Genomic DNA, 18502 nt, shown 5'->3' with positions numbered 1-18502 from the left:
GTTGGTTTACATCTCACACTATTTTAAATGATTTAAATTTGACATTCAATAGCGCCTTGGTCATGTGACCCACACCTCAAACAAGGTTCATAATGTACACTCAGTGGGCCTACACATTGCATACCCTTTTGTCTGTCTATTTGCATCTCATTTTTAAAGATTAAAATGTCAATAGCTCCTCAGTCTTATGACCTACAGCCCTCAAACTACTTTCAGAACATCCGTCACTAGCCTTATATATTGCACACCCTTTAGTTCATCCATTTTCATCTCAGGTGATTTTACACACATTTTTCTATGTTTTTCATTGTTTCTAATTTCAATAGCTCTCTCCCTTCTCTTGGCGCTGGGTTCTTGGCCGGGAGGGTGGCTTCGGGTTCGCAGGTGGGGGAAAGAAAAAACGAATGGGTGTGCAGTGTGTAGGCCCACTGAGTGTACATTCTGAAACTTGTTTGAAGTCAGTAGGTCACACGACCAAGGAGCTATTGAAATTCTAAAGTTGACAATATTCATGTGAATCACCTGAAATGAAAATGGACAAACTAAAGGGTGTGCAATGTGTACTGAGTGTACATTCTCAACCTTGTTTGAGGTCATTGGGTCATATGACCAAGGAGCTACTGAAATGAGAAAGTTTGAAAAAGTCATGTAAAATCGAGTGAGATGAAAATTGACAAACAAAAGGGTGTGTAACAGAGAAGGGTAGTCAGTGGACATTCTAAAACTTGGTTGAGGTCAGTAGGTCACATGACCAAGGAGCTATTGAAATTCGAATGTAAAAAAAGGTTGTACTTTGTTTACGCTCCCTAACTAATTCAACTAGGAATACAAAATGCTGCCTACATTTACACATGTTTATTAGCTTTGGAAAGCGAATTCGTGTCCAAATCGAGAAAATAAGACATGTGCAATGTGCGAAATTTTTCCAACATCATGACACTTATTTGGAGTCTGTGGCTCAAGTGACCCCGCCTCTTTAACAAAAACCTACTCCCGAACAACTGATATAAAGTGTATTTACGGTCTGACTGCGGAGAACAGGCTAAAAATAAAAATATTGCGTGGAACAAAATGCCTGCAGTCTCTAAAGGAGATGGAATGCGTGGCCTCGCTGTGTTTATATCGGACATTAGGAACTGTGAGTATATGATGTTGACTTGCTGATTAGCAAGCTACAGTTAATTTGGGATGAATGCAAGGCTAGCTATGAAACAAGCTATCCAACATAAAGGCACACGCGCGCCATGTTTAACTAGCTAGCTACTTTAACAAAACAAAATAACGTGCGGGTAGTTCGTTAACTAACTAACTAGTTAGCTAGCAAATCTGCCGAAGTCAGTTAACGGTAATGTAACTAACAGAGTTAACAGTTAGCTAGCAAACTAACGTTAGCCATTATAGCTAGCTAACGTTAGCTAGAGATTGAAGCAAAAATAGCCCGCAAAGGACGGTAGCTAACTATGTTTTCCTAAACAAACGTCCAGTCTGTGAAATAAAGGTAAATGGCTAGCTACAGACAGCAAATGCAAACTTTTACTGTACTAGATATACTTAACTAACGTTAGCTGGTTTAATGTCATGCTAGGCTAGCTAGTTTAGCAAACTAGCCAATGGGCGTGGGTCACACAGTCAGGAAATTTAAAGAAATGGTGACATTCATCATTTTGGCTGGCTGGTGTCACACCGTTGTATATTGATAATTTGCACATTTGATGCTGGGTATATCTGTAATCTAGTAGTAAACTAGTTGCCTCTACAAATGTTGACTGGCTAGCTAAGATACATGTTTTTTCTCTAGCAATTATCAACATGCTCTATGAATGAGTGCGTATTCCTCGACAATAACAATACTAGTAGCTGGATTGCGTATACTACCATCAAGAAACCCAGCTGCAGTGCAGGGTTTTATGGTGGTGGGACTGGGAACTTTCACCTAGACTAGAGCCATTGAAGTCTAAATGTGCTCTGTGAGCAAATCTATTTAGAGCACTAGTTTTCCTGCGTAAATCAATAGCAGAGACAGTGAAGGTTACCAACGTTCCATAACTTCAATGTAGGTGTGAATGAGGCATGCTACAGATCCATGCAGAACAACTGATCCTAGACGCAGGTCTGGGTCTGATCCTCCCGACCCAGGTATGCTATCCTGACCTAAATCCATGCCATAATTAAGACAACTTACTACTAAGACCATTGCTCCTGAAGGGTAATCAATTTATTTCCTGACCTCACCTCCCTAGTTCATATCAATACACATACTAGGCACATCAATATACATACTTTGCAGAAAATAAAATAAAAATCAATCATTTAGCCCAGTCTTTTGAGTACTGTGGTACAGCCAAACTGTTCCATTCCACAAGTGCTGTCATTCAGACTTGCATACAGGTGCATATGGCCCATACAGGTGCATATGGCCCATACAGGTGACATTGAACATATAACATGTTTTATTTTCCATTTCAGGTAAAAGTAAAGAAGCAGAGATCAAGAGAATTAACAAAGAGTTGGCCAACATCCGCTCAAAATTTAAAGGTAAGCCAAGCAAAATCCCTTTAAATCTGGGTGTGAACACACTTTGGTGTCTGATTGTTCCACATAAGGTTTGTGGACACTGACACTAGTCATTTAGCTTATTAACCGTGCCCTCACAGGAGATCACCATGCAGCTATGCTGAATGTCAGAAATGTTCTCTACCACCTGCTCCATCTAGCCTAAAATAAGTCAGCTGTTCCAAAGTGAAAATGGATATTGGCATATAAAATCAGGTGACTTGTGTTTTGGCGGGTAGAAAACATGTAGGGCCTATCTGCAAAGTTGCTTTTGAGGGGCTTATGAGCCAGCTCATTTTTATCACGTAACAACACATTTGTATGGAAAGGCCTGCCTTCCAAACCGATGGAGTACTTAGGCTACGACTGAGGCAGGCTATTTGGTTAAAGAACGACTGCACCCAAAAATAAACTTCAAAATGTACTACATTGCAAATAGGATAATTTTGGTCATGAAGTCAGTCTTGTCCAAAACTGAGATTTGCGAGATGATAGTAAAAAAATATATATATGTTGTGGAATGAAGGGTACTGTTTTCTGTGGGTTGGGTTTATTTTAATCCTGCCCACAGTTGGCAGCACCCAAGTAGGCTAATCATCAATTTGGAGCACAGCTGCACATGACCCGATTGTAACACCCATGGTAAATTTGGTTTCACATTCGATATCCCTATGGGACAATAAAAGGTCAATACCTCCACATTTCAATGACTTAAAAAACACAACCCAATTATAAATGTATAAAATATTGTCCCATTTACATTGTATAATTTATTGACGGTCCCTAACTATCCCCAAAGATAGGCTATATTAAAGTTCAGTGAGGCAGGGAGAAGCTAAAGGGCATAGCCGAACAGGGAGAGTTGTTGAGTCAACTGTTCTGTCAGGAAACTGAGGGGGGCACAGTATGTTAGCAGGCTGGAATCCTTTCCCTTGTTTCCCGGGGAACTTCCTGTGGAGCTCTACAGAAAATCTCTTTCTTGCTGTTCCTCTCTCTTTCTCTCTCCATACACACATTCATTAAATGTTTTATGATTGTGATGTAAACATGTTTATCTTACTTTGAATGAGATCATACTTAGTTTATGCAGAAAGTTCAGAAAATAGAAAATGACAGCCTTATCTTAGAGATGCATTGTTCGTATGCATTGTCCAACTAATCCTTAATGTAGAGCCCCTCCTAATCTCTCTCACGGGACATCGTCCCACACACAGTGGAGGTGGGGTTCAAGACAGGGGTGGGGGCTCCATTAAACTCCCACTTTCAGAATGCTGTTGCAGCTCTTCAAGCTATAATGTGCATTGGTCTGCATTTGTAAGTGCACTTCCAGGTTTCCTGTAAGTGGCATTGGACATACTTTATTTATTTGTGCAATGTTCTGAATCTGTCATTATTTTCATTGGCCTCCTACCATTTGCCCTCTTTCACCAAGATGAAAAAAGTGCTGCACTCAGCTTCCTTGTCTTGTGCTGCTGACTCACTCGCTCCTCAACTACAGTCAGTTGTGGGATTGATTTACCTAGCAACATGGAATGTCGTACTTTTATCTATTCCTAAGTGGGTTTCACGTTTTGCTTCCCAGAATAGGAGTGGTTAGCATGTTGCTCTTTTTAGGCCTCCGTGCTTCAGATTAGGATTCATTTTAATAGGGAAGAACACTAAAGTTCCGTGCTCTCAAACACTTGATCAGTCATTGTGACTTGGCTTGCCATAGTCATGACAACAACCTTTCTGTTTTGCGGCAGGAGACAAAGCACTAGATGGATACAGTAAGAAGAAATATGTGTGCAAGCTGCTTTTCATATTCCTTCTTGGCCATGACATCGACTTTGGCCACATGGAGGCAGTCAACCTGCTCAGTTCCAACAAGTACACAGAGAAACAAATTGTGAGTAGAGAAGCCGGTCTTTGAATTTGTTTGCGTGACTAAGTGAGTGGATTAAGTTATGTATCTAATTGGACAAAACACTGTTAATTACACAATCTATTCTCAACGTTTATGTTAAAATATTATGATAACTTCCCTTTAATTCCTTTCAGGTTTGATGAACTGTTTATTTCTATCCAACTCCACAGGGTTACCTGTTCATCTCAGTGCTGGTCAACTCAAACAGTGACCTCATCAGTCTTATCAACAATGCCATAAAGAATGATCTGTCCAGCAGGAATCCCACTTTCATGAACCTGGCCTTGCACTGCATTGCCAATGTGGGCAGCAGGGAGATGGCTGAGGCTTTTGCAGCTGAGGTGCCCCGCATCCTGGTGGCTGGGTAAGAAAGGGTAGTGGTGTGGAGCAGACTTGCCTAATGACCGAGGTACCCTCTCTGTCAGTTTAACATTTGAGGCTGTAACTTTGTCAGTCAGGCCTCTTTGTAAAAAAACCTGAAGCTATGTGCCAGGTAAGTGATGCTGATGTTCTGTCATAATTTGGCAGGGTTTGTCTTGCAGGGACACCATGGACAGTGTGAAGCAGAGTGCTGCCCTGTGCCTGCTGCGTCTCAACAGGACCTCTCCAGACCTGGTACCCATGGGCGAGTGGACCACCCGGGTGGTTCATCTGCTCAATGACCAGCACCTGGTACGGACTGCCATGGGGTTATTATGAGAGGACTGTGGACCTTTGGTTTTAGTGAGGGAGATTTGGATCGGTGGGGTGTGGATAAGAGGATTCTTTCACCATGACCTTCTGTCTTTGTTGTTAGGGCTATGTTTGAGCCAAAATAATAGGTTGTGGGCATAATGAGGAAAAACATTTCATGCAAAAAAGTTATCTGATTGGTTGTTGTATAGTGTAATATAAATGATTAGCTGTTTGTGTGTTATGGCATTTGTATTACTTCCCTTTTCCACAGGGTGTGGTGACCGCTGCCACCAGCCTGATTACCACACTGGCACAGAAGAGCCCAGAGGACTTCAAGACCTCTGTCTCCTTGGCTGTAGCCAGACTCAGCAGGGTAGGCATATGGCCGTGTGCAGGACTTTTATTTCTTCTTTCATCAATATGACCATTGAATGTTATTATGACCCTTAGTTATTAGTCAGTTGTTTGCTTGAGGCGTAATGTGTTAGTCATGTCTCATGCCCTCCTGTTCTCTAGATCGTCTCCTCGGCCTCCACTGACCTACAGGACTACACCTACTATTTTGTTGCAGCTCCCTGGCTTTCTGTCAAGCTCCTGCGTCTCCTACAGTGCTATCCTCCGCCTGGTAAGAAGCTGTGTGAGCATGATGACATGCGTGTGGGTGTTTGACTATATGAACATATTACTCAGAAAAGGTCTGTAGTGTTGCCGGGATGAACATAGTTGTGCTTTCATCTGCGGCCCCCTTCCCCCCCCTTTCCTGCCCTCTCAGAGGATGGTGCGATCCGGGGCCGTCTGACGGAATGTCTGGAAACCATCCTGAACAAGGCCCAGGAGCCTCCAAAGTCGAAGAAGGTGCAGCACTCCAACGCTAAGAACGCTGTGCTGTTTGAGGCCATCAGTCTAATCATCCACCATGACAGGTGAGGGGCTGCCTTCTTCCAGTTGCAGCAGCTACAGAGGACCAATGTATTCAAGAAATGCAGTTTGTTTGTGTTGAGTTGGACTGTCCTGGTGACAATGGCACCAATGTCTGTCTTTCTCCCCACAGCGAGCCCACTTTGCTGGTGCGGGCCTGTAACCAGCTGGGCCAGTTCCTACAGCACCGGGAGACTAACCTGCGCTACCTGGCCCTGGAGAGCATGTGCACCCTAGCCAGCTCTGAGTTCTCCCATGAGGCTGTTAAGACACACATCGAGACGGTCATAAATGCCCTCAAAGTACACAAACGCATTTGTACCTGCATTCACAAGCTACATCTGCCAATCCTAGTATTTAGTGTCTTCTTGAGTACATAGTGTATGTATACCTGTGTCTGTTTTGTTCCTGTTAATGTGACTGCCTTAGTCCTGATGTTTGTGTTTGACCTGGTTGAATCCTGCAGTCAGAGAGAGATGTCAGTGTGCGTCAGCGTGCTGTGGACCTGCTCTATGCCATGTGTGACCGCAGCAACGCCAAACAGATTGTAGCAGAGATGCTCAGCTACCTGGAGACAGCAGACTACTCCATCAGAGAGGAGATAGTGAGTTCTAGTCCAGTATCTAACCATTTCTCTAATAATTTCACCAATCAAAAGTTTGATAGCTTCATGTTTTAAATGCCACTGAGGTAATTTGGAAGAATACGTTCCACAGACCTAAATAAAAACATGAATGCCATCCTTCTTTGATCTGATAAGACTACCTCTCACCACAGGTGCTAAAGGTGGCCATCCTGGCAGAGAAGTATGCAGTTGACTACACCTGGTATGTTGACACCATCCTCAACCTGATCCGCTTCGCTGGGGACTATGTCAGTGACGAGGTCTGGTACCGCGTCATCCAGATCGTCATCAACAGAGATGAAGTACAAGGTTATGCTGCCAAGACAGTGTTCGAGGTGCTTATTTTATTTTTGTGAATAATCTGTCTTTAAACGAGCCACGGGGGACTCATTGTAACTTAAGGTTTGCCTGTCTGGATTGTTCTTTTTAAATTTTTTAACATTTATTTCACTTATTTATTTAACCAGGTAGGCCAGTTGAGAACAAGTTCTCATTTACAACTGCGACCTGGCCAAGATAGAGCAGTGCGACACAAACAACAGTTATACATGAGATAAACGAATGTACAGTCAATAACACAATAGTTCTGATAGGTGTGTTTCCTTAATCATATTCGTTTTAAGCAGCTCACTTCCGATGCTCATCACAGGCGCTGCCTGCCTGGATGTGACCTGTGAGGTCAGGGGGATGGAGAGCGTCATTCACTATTCACCACTACACCTGTCTTTGTCTTCTCAGGGAGGAAACTATGAGCCCGCCTTGTGCTTTGGTACAGCAATATAAGATGACTTGATTCTCCCTTCAGTCTCTCTGCTTGTGTCTGTCTCACTGGCAGGTCACTGTAAGATCCTAAAACAGACCCATGCAGACTGCTGCTCCAAACAGTAAGCAATGCAGATGTACTGTAGAAGCATGGAGGCTAGGAAAAACTCCCTAGGAAGAAACCTAGAGAGGAACCAGTCTCTGGGGGTTGGCCAGTCCTCTTCTGGCTGTGCTGGGTGGAGATTATAACAGTACATGGCCAAGATGTTCAAATGTTCATAGCTGACCAGCAGGGTCAAACAATAATAATCAGTGGTTGTAGAGGGTTCAACAGATCAGCACCCCAGGAGTAAATGTCAGTTGGCTTTTCATAGCCGATCATTCAGTTAGCAGGTGTGGTAGAGTTGAAAACAGCAGGTCCGGGACAGGTAGCACATCCGGTGAACAGGTCAGGGTTTCATAGCCGCATGCAGAACAGTTGAAACTGGAGCAGCAGCATGACCAGGTGGACTGGGGACAGCAAGCAGTCATCGGGCCAGGTAGTCCTCAGGCATGGTCCTAGGGCTCTGGTCCGAGAGAAGAGCGAGAGAATCAGAGGGAGCATACTTAAATTCACACCGGATAAGACCGGAGAAATTATTCAGATATAACAGACTGACCCTAGCCCCCCGACACTAACTATTGCAGTATAAATACTGGAGTCTGAGACAGGAGGGGTCGGGAGACACTGGCCCTGTCCGACTACACACCCAGACAGGGCCAACCAGGTAGGCTATAACCCCACCCACTTGGGTATATCTTCAATCATTAACTTACTACACTGAGACAAGGCCAAGTAGAGACCACAAAGATCTCCCCCAGGGCACGAACCAGAGGGGGGCGCCAACCCGGACAGGAAGATCACGTCAGTGACTCAACCCACTCAAGTGACGCACCCCTCCTAGGGATGGCATGGAAGAGCACCAGTAAGCCAGTGACTCAGCCCCCGTAATAGGGTTAGAGGCAGAGAATCCCAGTGGAAAGAGGGGAACCGGCCAGGCAGAGACAGCAAGGGTGGTTCGTCGCTCCAGTGTCTTTCCGTTCACCTTCACACCTCTGGGCCAGACTACACTCAATCATAGGACCTACTGAAGAGATGAGTCTTCAATAAAGACTTAAAGGTCGAGACCGAGTCTGCGTCTCTCACATAGATAGGCAGACCATTCCATAAAAATTGAGCTCTGTAGGAGAAAGCCCTGCCTCCAGCTGCTTGCGTAGTAATTCTAGGGACAGTAAGGAGGCCTACGTCTTGTAACCGCAGCGTACGTGTGTACAGAAGGACCAAATCGGAAAGATGGGTAGGAGAAAGCTCATGTAATGCTTTGCAGGTTAACTCACCCACTCCAATCATTATGCTATTTCATACTTAACTCTGACTCTCTTTCCTTTCCACAGGCACTCCAGGCCCCAGCCTGCCATGAGAACCTGGTGAAGGTCGGAGGGTACATTCTAGGGGAGTTTGGGAACTTGATAGCAGGAGATTCAAGGTCAAGGTTAGTAACCAATCAATGCCATATATTTCAGTGATCCACAGTTGTTCTTAGTTGGATAGAGTGGAGGCTGCTGAGGGGAGGACTGTTCATAATATTGGCTGGAACGGAGTCCATGGAATGGTATCAAAAGCATGGTTCCATGTGGTTGATTCCATTACATGGACTCCATTCCAGCAATTACGAGCCGTCCTCCCCTCAGCAGCCTCCACTGGTTGGAGAAATGTGCAGTCAATGATATCCTTTGGAGCTGAGGACAGACGTCACTCACTGTGTCATCCATTGTCCTTCTTGCTCTAACTACTTAGTCCACTCATCCAGTTTGACCTGCTCCACTCCAAGTTTCACCTGTGCACAGTGCCCACCCGGGCTTTGCTGCTCTCAGCCTACATCAAGTTCATCAACCTTTTTCCTGAGGTGAAGGGCACCATCCAGGTGGTGTTGCGTTCAGACAGCCAGCTCCGCAATGCAGATGTTGAGCTACAGCAGCGTGCTGTGGAGTACCTGCGCCTCAGCTGCATTGCCAGCACTGACATACTGGTCGGTGACATTCTACCCTGCCTTTGTGCCATTATAAGCTTGATTGATTGCATTTATTAGGTCATTAAAAGTAGTAGTATGCTCCAGCTGGAGACATTACATTCTTTAGAAATGAACTAGCATAAACAAAAAAAACCTGAATGCTTATTTCCATTGTGGTCCTCTATGGCAGTGAGCTAGCAGTTGGACAAGATTGACACTTTTACATTTAATACAATTTAAAAACGGTTTTATATTACACTTAGCTGTTTGGTTTTTAGTTATTCAGAATACAACTCACAGGAAATCTTTGTTGGTAGAAAGACTGTAATTCAGAAAAGGACACTGTAGAGCCTCCAGTTCCTTCACCCCAGGTCATGCTCTTCATTCCCCATTTATTCTGTGCTCCCCTCAAGGCCACTGTGTTGGAGGAGATGCCTCCCTTCCCTGAGAGGGAGTCCTCTATACTGGCCAAACTCAAGAGGAAGAAGGGACCAGGAAACCTGCATCCCGATTTGGATGAGAACCGCAAAGAACGCAGTGTCAACGGGGGTACTGCAGACCATAGCAGCACTACCTCAAATGCCAAGGTATTACTGTTGTCGTGTGTTGTTTACTTATTAGAGCCTCCTATTCCTCTCCTCTCAGGTGTGTACATTTCCTATTTTTCTATGCTGGTGTTTTTGGCTCTTTTCAGTAACTATCCTCAGCTCTCTTGTTCTGTCCTGCCTTCACTGTTTCCTCCTCTGTTCATTAGAGCTTTCCTCTCTTGTTTGTTGGGGATCTTCTGGCCCCCGCCTCGACCGCACCCCCACCAACCGGCCACGTCCGGGCTCCTCTTCCTACCTCCTGCAGGCCCCCATGCCTCTGCTGTCCCCGTGCTGCGCTCTGCTGGGCCCCTCTTTCAGGTTCTGGTTGTTCTGGATGCTCATGCTGGATTTTTCACTTGTCACTTCCCTAACCTTAATACACTGCCCTAACAACATCATGTAATCTGATCAGCTTACGGAATAAAGACAATTCCAGATGCTAAAATGATGCATTGCTTTTGTGTGAGCTTGATTACGTAGCACTATATATTCTTAGGTTTTTACCATTTTTATTGTTGAGTCCTAAGTATAGTCCTAATAATTATAGATCATCCTACAGAGGTTTGTTTTGCATGGTGTTTGTGTGTTGCTCTGTACTTTCATTAGCGTAAGACCAATTAGAGCGGTTGATTGGTTCAGATCCTGAACTTCCGAAGTGAAGTAATCGTGACCGTTACCTCTCCTAAGGTGTTCGCGTCCCCCACTACCTCCACAGACCTGCTTGGCCTGGGCAGCACCATTGCCACTCAAAACTCTGCCCCTCCTGCCTCCAAGGGGGCAAGCCTGCTGGTGGATGTCTTCTCTGGAAACACAGCAGCCTTTCCTGTAGAGACACCAGTGGCAGTGGGGCCTGTTGCAGATGAGAACTTCTCCAGGTAAGAAAGAGTGGGTCAAATATCAGAGGGAGGGAGGGAGGGGCTTTTTAACTATTGATCTGTCATGGAGCTTACTAAAACCTGGTGTGAATGTGCTCCTCTCGCCCTTTACATTCTCGCTGTGCATCTCACTCATGGCTTCAGTTTCCTGCCGAATACTCCACAAGTAGCATATGCCAACGCCACTCTGCCCACTGCAGAGGAACCTGAAGACAAGTAAGAGACGTCATCAGTGGAGTCTGTTCAAAACACTTGCATGCTCACAGCAGATTGCGCTGGTGAAAGGAACATTAGTTACATCCCTACTGTATGCTGAGGGACTCTTGGTATCTTGGTTGGAATCCCATCCTGGGGGTCAATACAGTATATTAAGCCCAAGATACCAGATATGAGATGCTTGCCCCATTCCCTTCCAGGTTTGTTTGCAAGAACAATGGTGTCCTGTACGAGAACCAGCTCCTCCAGATCGGCCTGAAGTCTGAATTCCGACAGAATCTGGGTGAGTACCCCTCAGCAAAAATACATATGCACCTAAGTGTGATTATGATCATGGTTTGACCCTTAGATCTCAGGGTTTAATTAAGTCTCTTTTTTTTTTTTCTCCAACATACAGGTCGGATGTATGTGTTCTTTGGTAACAAGACATCAACCCAGTTCATGAATTTTGCTGCCTCTGTGGTCTGCCAAGATGCTCTGCAGGCTCATATCCTTTACCTGATGCTATTATGTAATTTTCAAAAAGAATTTCCGTATGCTGTTTTAATAAATCCCTCCCAGTTTATATTATTTATTGTCTAGGGGTGGCCATGTACTGCTCCCTATTGTGCCTTTTTCTTAACTGTTTCCCTACAACTGAATGTCCATGCCAAGCCTGCAGACCCCACTGTGGACGGGGGTGCACAACTCCAGCAAATACTCAACATTGAATGTGTGTCTGACTTTGTGGATGCACCAGTGCTCAACATTCAGTTTAGGTAAGAACTTATTTTCCTCCTTTATGTGATTTTATAATACATTGCATATCAGTGTGTTTCAGGGTGCAACTATTTGCTAGATTGGTGATAAATGTTTGCATGAACGTTGTTGGAAAAGCTACTGTATCGGTTTCCCAGTTATTTAGCGTTGTTTTACTCCTGTTTCTACTCACAGGTACGGGGGAACTCTCCAGAACATTGCTGTTAAACTGCCTATTACTTTAAACAAGTTCTTCCAGCCTACAGAGATGACATCGCTGGACTTCTTTCAGCGCTGGAAACAACTTGGAGCGTAAGGAAACATGTATATAGCAGAGAGATTTGGTCATATATTTAAAAAAAATGTTTAACCTTTATTTAACTAGGCACGTCAGTTAAGAACAAATGATTATTTACAATGACAACCTACTGTTCCTAGGCCAACTTCCTTGTTCAGGGGCAGAACAACAGATTTTTACCTTGTTAGCTTGGGTATTCGATCCACCAACCTTTCAGTTACTGGCCCAACCACTAGGCTACCTGCCGCCCCAAATAATATATTCCTATCACATGTTTTCTCTCTTTTGATATGGACACAATATTCCCCTCTGACAATGTGCCAGTTTACTCTTCCTCGTATTCCGAGGACACAAAAGGGCTCATTCATTCAGATTGCCCTGCATGTGTAAATATTGATATTAATAGTGTGTACTGTCTCCCACTGTATATTTTAAATGTGAAGGAAATGCCAACAGAATAGGTACACAGTGTCTTGTGAAATTGTTCCATTAGAGCTTGAGCAACATTGCCAAGAGAGATAGATCAATGTTTCCATAGGAGTGTGTAATATCTGTGGTGACCAATGAATAATACACCGGTATTCCAGATAGCGCTTCTACCAAATATTGATTTATGTAGGTGGTATAAATACATCTTAGTCTAATGCATTTTAATTAAATGCAACTAAATGTGAAAATTGTGCAACGACGTCAACATGTTCACATGGAAATACATGTATCTATTTTCCATCATTCAGCAACAAGGTGAAACTTAGTCTAGTTACACATCCTTAACAGCTGAGGGTGAAGCTGCCTGTGACTGCTAGCTGCTAGCCACTAAAATGGCACCGGAAGAAATGGCAGCAGTTTTACGGGCCCCCAACCAATTGTGCTATTGTGTTTTTATTTTTTCCCCCTGTGTTATTTGACTTATTTTGTACGTAATGTTTCTGCAACTATATCTTATGGCAAAAAATAGCTTCTGGGTATCAGGACAGCGATCACTCACCTCGGATTAGATAGATTTCTTCTTCAACAAACAAGACGCACAAGACATTCTCCAAACACCTGGCAGGGCCGACATCCCCGTTATTTACAAGATAACTTGGCCCCCCCCAACCCCTCTTTTTACGCTGCTGCTACTCTGTTTGTCATATATGCATAGTCACTTTAACTATACATTCATGTACATACTACCTCAATTAGCCTGACTAACCGGTGTCTGTATGTAGCCTCGCTACTGCATATAGCTTGTCTTTTTACTGTTTTATTTCTTTACCTACCTATTGTTCACCTAATCCCTTTTTTGCACTATTGGTAAGTAAGCATTTCACTATAAGGTAAATACAACACCTGTTGTATTCAGCGCACGTGACAAGTAAACTTTGATTTGACTGACTTTCTCTACCCACAGCCCTCAGCAAGAGGTACAAAATATCTTCAAAGCAAGGCATTCCATGGACACAGAGGTTACCAAAGCCAAGGTGAGATCCCTTTATGATTAGAATTGCTATGGAGATTGTCTTGACTTGTTGGTTGCCTAGTAGCAGCACATCAGCCTTTTCTTTATTAAAAATGTATATCTGATCAGTATATTTTTTTGTTGATAGAAATGTTGGGGGTTTTAGGCTGGGTTTCTGTACAGCACTTTGTGCCATTGGTTGAAGAGGGCTTTATAAATACATCAAATGTTATTTGTCACATACACATGGTTAGCAGATGTTAATGCGAGTGTTGCGAAATGCTTGTGCTTCTAGTTCCGACCATGCAGTAATATCTAACAATTTCACAACAACTACCTTATACACACAAGTGTAAAGGAATGTATAAGAATATGTACATAAAAATATATCGATGGCCGAACGGCATAGGCAAGATGCAGTAGATGGTATAGAGTACAGTGTATATACATATGAGATGAGTAATGTAGGGTATGTAAACATTTATATAAAGTGGCGTTGTTTAAAGTGGCTTGTGATACATTTATTACATCCAATTTTTTATTATTAAAGTGGCTTTGAGTCGGTGTGTTGGCAGCAGCCACTCAGTGTTAGTGATGGCTGTTTAACAGTCTGATGGCCTTGAGATAGAAGCTGTTTTTCAGTCTCTCGGTCCCAGCTTTGATGAACCTGTACTGACCTCGCCTTCTGGATGATAGCAGGGTGAACAGGCAGTGTCTCAGGTGGTTGTTGTCCTTGCTCTTTTTGGCCTTCCTGTGACATCGGGTGGTGTAGGTGTCCTGGAGGGTAGGTAGTTTGCCTCCGGTGATGCGTTGTGCAGACCTCACTACCCTCTGGAGAGCCTTACGGTTGTGGGCGGAGCAGTTGTCGTACCAGGCGGTGATACAGCCCGACAGGATGCTCTCGATTGTGCATCTGTAAAAGTTTGAGTGCTTTTGGTGACGAGCCAAATTTCTTCAGCCTCCTGAGGTTGAAGAGGCTCTGCTGCGCCCCCTTCACCACGCTGTCTATGTGGGTGGACCATTTCAGTTTGTCCGTGATGTGTACGCTGAGGAACTTTAACTTTCCACCTTCTCCACTTGGGCCCCACAAAGGTTATTTTCCAGGCACCACACTCCGATGGCCCTCACCACCTCCCTGTAGGCCGTCTCATCGTTGTTGGTAATCAAGTTTACCACTAGTGTTGTCTGCAAACTTGGTGATTTGAGTTGGAGGCGTGCATGGCCACGCAGTCATGGGTGAACAGGGAGTACAGGAGAGGGCTGAGAACACACCTTTGTGGGGCCCAAGTGTTGAGGATCAGCAAAGTGGAGATGTTTCCTACCCTCACCACCTGGGTACGGCCCATCAGGAAGTCCAAGACCCAGTTGCACAGGGTGAGGTCGAGACCCAGTGTCTCAAGCTTAATGATGAGTTTGGAGGGTACTATTGTGTTAAATGCTGAGCTGTAGTCGATGAACAGCATTCTTACATAAGTATTCCTCTTGTCCAGATGGGTTAGGGCAGTGTGATTGCGTCGTCTGTTGACCTATTGGGGCGTTAAGCAAATTGGTGACACCATATGAAGCATCACTACTCTGGACAGTTCTGACTTAGATGATTTGATTGATTGAAAGACGAAAGTGAAGAAATTGCATAAAGATCACCATGACTTCACTAGCAATACTATGTAACATGCTGAACACACCTCCTGCGTGGCATGGACTCTACAAGGTGTTGAGCGTTGCAAAACAGTGCATGCGCACGTCAACGAGCATCTGTGTAGCTAGGGGCTAAAATTTAACTTTGTCCCATTGGTTTTCAGGAGCGTATACACACGTGGGTGATTGAAAGCTGAACTGATATCCACACTAGTCCAGTTTGTGGTAATGCATCTTAACGTTGGTTGCCAACCACCATACCAAAGTCCACAGAAGACGACTGAAGGAGGAGCGATTACTAGAAACTAACTAGGTTTCTCCTTTTATCTGTGGATGATTTACTAGAGGACACACAATTTTGTGACTCAAAATTCTACAAAGATCCAGGAAAAAAAGAACCTTGTGCAATTTCATGTAAAATAACAATATCCCAGGACAAATGAGCTAGCAACAGCAAGCTAGCTAGCTAAATGACCATGAATGTTAATATAGTTGGTTCAGAGTTCATTTTGATATTTCAACCTGCCTGTCCTGATCGCGTCTGATTTGAGTTGACTAAATCAATGTGTGTGCAATGACGCATGTGCGCGCCCGGTCTAGTCAGCATGTTGGGCTGTGTTGTCGATAGTCTTAACCTTGATCTGGTGTCTGTTTTTGTTTTCCAGATAATGGGGTTTGGTGCTGCTTTGCTGGATGGGGTAGATCCAAACCCCTTCAACTTTGTGGGAGCTGGTGTCATCCATACAAAGACCACCCAGGTTGGCTGCCTCTTGAGACTGGAGCCTAATACTCAAGCACAGGTATGTAGCCCTCGCCTCCCTCCAGTGAGAATTGTTCTCCACAACAGGACCCTGTCACCAACTCTTTCCTCTTTCTTAAATGGTGGTTGAAAGGAGTTTTCAATATCCAGACAGTGTATTTGACCCACCTATTTAACCCCTCTCCTTTATTTTTTCAGATGTACCGCTTAACACTGAGGACAAGCAGAGATACTGTGTCACAGCGCCTGTGTGATCTGCTCTCAGAACAATTCTGAACTGTTTCCAGATCAGGTCTTCTTACTTGGCATACCACAGAACTGTACAAGCTCCTCCTGCCACTTCTGAAGACACCACATAGTTCAGAACAAACAGGTCACACTTATCCTTCCCGTCTGTTTCAATTAAATTGGAATTGATAGTGTAAATTCTTTTTTATATTTGACTTATTATAAATGTACTGTATCATTTTTCACTCACTTTACTAATATTTCACTGCATTAAATCTGCCTTATGTCCTTGTGCGCAAAGAATATTTACGACTGTGCTTTTGTTGTGGAAAAGGCTTTGTCCTCTCCCTGTACCTTAAAGACATATTGACTGGAAGAATTGGAGTTCAGGGGGACTAGCAAGAAAATGCCTTAATCGTCTAATTCAACTGAGTAATGATAGTCCATAGATGTGCCTATTTAAGAGATAAGATGTTATCTTATTTAGTTCTAAGGATGGCAGCTGCTCTTGTCTTACCTGGAAACAAGCCCTGTCCCTGAACACGTCATGACCCTATTGCAAACCCTAGCCATTGTGTGATTTTTGTTTTGTTTGTTTGTACGGAGGTGAGAATTTAAATTGCATTGGTCATTATGTAGATTTTTCCTGCTGGTCTTAACAGTCAGGTAAAGGGACTGTTATGAGAAATCATCATCTTGTTAGAAGTGTGCGTGTGTGCGCGCTTATGTTAAAAAACAAACCACTAAGGAATGAAGTGTTGTCATTATATTCAGATATGCATACAATTGTGTGTCCAACCAAAGTTCTGTCCCAAATCAGGGGGTATTTGGTATCTAATATGTTTCTAGAACATGTTTTGTATCCAATGACTTTTTTTTTTTTGTACAAATGACACTGGCTGGAATACGGTTTTAACCAACCAGGATGAGAACCACCTGTTGTGTAATCTATGATTATACAAGCATACCGGTATCCGTCACCACTACAGATCCCTTCTAGAACAAAGGCTGGAACTATGTATTATTTATTTCATTGGTTAATAGGCTATTTACACAGTTGGCTAAGGTTTTAGGTTGTTGATAGTGTACCATCAGAACATTCACCAGATTATTTTATATTTTTACAATTGAAATGGTAGAGTGCAATTATTTTTATATATATAAAAAACATGCAGCCATTAGGTATGCATAACCCAGTTTCTTCTATATGCCAGAGCGGGCACTTTTATGCTCATAATATAGGTGGTCGGCGTGTTAAACTTAAACAAAACATTCAATTACAAACTCTGGACATGTTGATGGTTTCAATGATTATCAGAATTGCGAATGTATTCTTGTTTTTGGTAAATGGGGTATAGGACCCTAAACTTATCCTTGATGGTAAAACAAATCTGTCCTGCAGCACATAGTGGTTTATTATCTCTTGGCCTCTAGCGAGTACTCTTCACACAGCAGTTGAATGATGGTTCAGGAAAGGAGCTGAGTTTCAGGGTTAGTCCTATGCTTGGACACTTGGAAAATGTTGAATGAAACTTGACTAATAGTGGAATATGTGATGACCACAATTAGTTCTGTGATGTGTAGGGAGGAGCAGTTTTGTTTTAAGCATAGATATTTACCCTGAATCAATAATATAATTCTGATTAAATTACGGCGTAACTGGGCAAAATGTCTTTATTGAGTATAACTATAAGATGTTACCCTACTATTACCATGTTATTAGCACTTAATCCTGTGCTGGAATGTAAAATTGTATTATTTAGTATGTTTCACCATTATATTTCAAATGGGTTCTACAGTACTGGTATTTGGTTATAGAAAATGCAATCTAATATTGAAGGGGAAAAAAATTAATATTAAGGAATTTTCTAGAATCACCAACACCGGAGAGGTATGCTACATAGCAGGCTCAATGAGTAGGCCAGCTAACTTTGATAAAACAACTGAAATGACTATTGAAAGCTAAGCTTAAATGTGTTTTTGGTTTTTGAATCAATTAGACCATGCCCATGTCAAGCTTCTTTCCAAAAAATAAGAATGTAGTTCAGAATATTTAGGCAAGTTAGCTGGCTAACTCATTAATCCTGCTTTGTAGTATACCCCTCAGGATAACTTGTCAAGATTCCGTTAAACCCCAGCCGGACCTAGGCTTTTAGCCACACCCATCTGTGGGTGTGGTTTCTCCCTGGTCCCCATTTACTCAATGGCACCACTCCTGTTTTGTTAAACAG

General features: G+C 43.3%; 1 protein-coding gene across 4 annotated transcripts; it reads left to right on the top strand.

Annotated features, from left to right (window-relative positions):
• The first annotated feature begins 808 nt into the window (after nt 1-808).
• LOC110526506 (AP-2 complex subunit alpha-2) lies at nt 809-17940 on the top strand. Of its 4 annotated transcripts, XM_090238776.1 has the most exons (23): nt 822-1138; nt 2467-2535; nt 4299-4441; nt 4630-4823; nt 5002-5131; nt 5406-5507; nt 5651-5759; nt 5907-6057; nt 6186-6354; nt 6519-6656; nt 6830-7012; nt 8874-8971; nt 9277-9508; nt 9904-10077; nt 10765-10952; nt 11097-11168; nt 11369-11451; nt 11566-11656; nt 11804-11926; nt 12102-12218; nt 13598-13667; nt 15949-16083; nt 16242-17940. In XM_090238776.1, the coding sequence occupies exons 1-23, from the start codon at nt 1072-1074 to the stop codon at nt 16317-16319; spliced, it is 2916 nt and encodes a 971-aa protein (XP_090094902.1). In that variant the 5' UTR covers nt 822-1071; the 3' UTR covers nt 16320-17940. The 4 variants fall into 4 exon arrangements, 2 of the variants coding, with proteins under 2 accessions (XP_090094903.1, XP_090094902.1); XM_090238777.1 differs by lacking the exon at nt 11097-11168 and having other exon boundaries at nt 809-1138; XR_016496852.1 differs by lacking the exons at nt 11804-11926; nt 12102-12218; nt 13598-13667; nt 15949-16083; nt 16242-17940 and adding an exon at nt 10245-10395.
• The last annotated feature ends 562 nt before the right edge of the window (nt 17941-18502 follow it).

This window comes from Oncorhynchus mykiss, chromosome 6, assembly GCF_057628025.1.
Source record: "Oncorhynchus mykiss isolate SJ-2025 chromosome 6, ASM5762802v1, whole genome shotgun sequence".
NCBI classification, from domain to species: Eukaryota; Metazoa; Chordata; class Actinopteri; order Salmoniformes; family Salmonidae; genus Oncorhynchus; species Oncorhynchus mykiss.
This window is presented reverse-complemented; position numbering and strand designations above follow the sequence as displayed.

What these genes read in the sequence shown, in the direction of transcription:
- LOC110526506 (XM_090238776.1), top strand. Translation starts at nt 1,072, where the DNA reads ATGCCTGCAGTCTCTAAAGGAGATGGAATGCGTGGCCTCGCTGTGTTT. An exon ending in CTGCCAAGACAGTGTTCGAG is followed by an intron (nt 7,013 to 8,873) that starts GTGCTTATTTTA and finishes TCCTTTCCACAG; the next exon opens with GCACTCCAGGCCCCAGCCTG. An exon ending in TTGCCAGCACTGACATACTG is followed by an intron (nt 9,509 to 9,903) that starts GTCGGTGACATT and finishes GCTCCCCTCAAG; the next exon opens with GCCACTGTGTTGGAGGAGAT.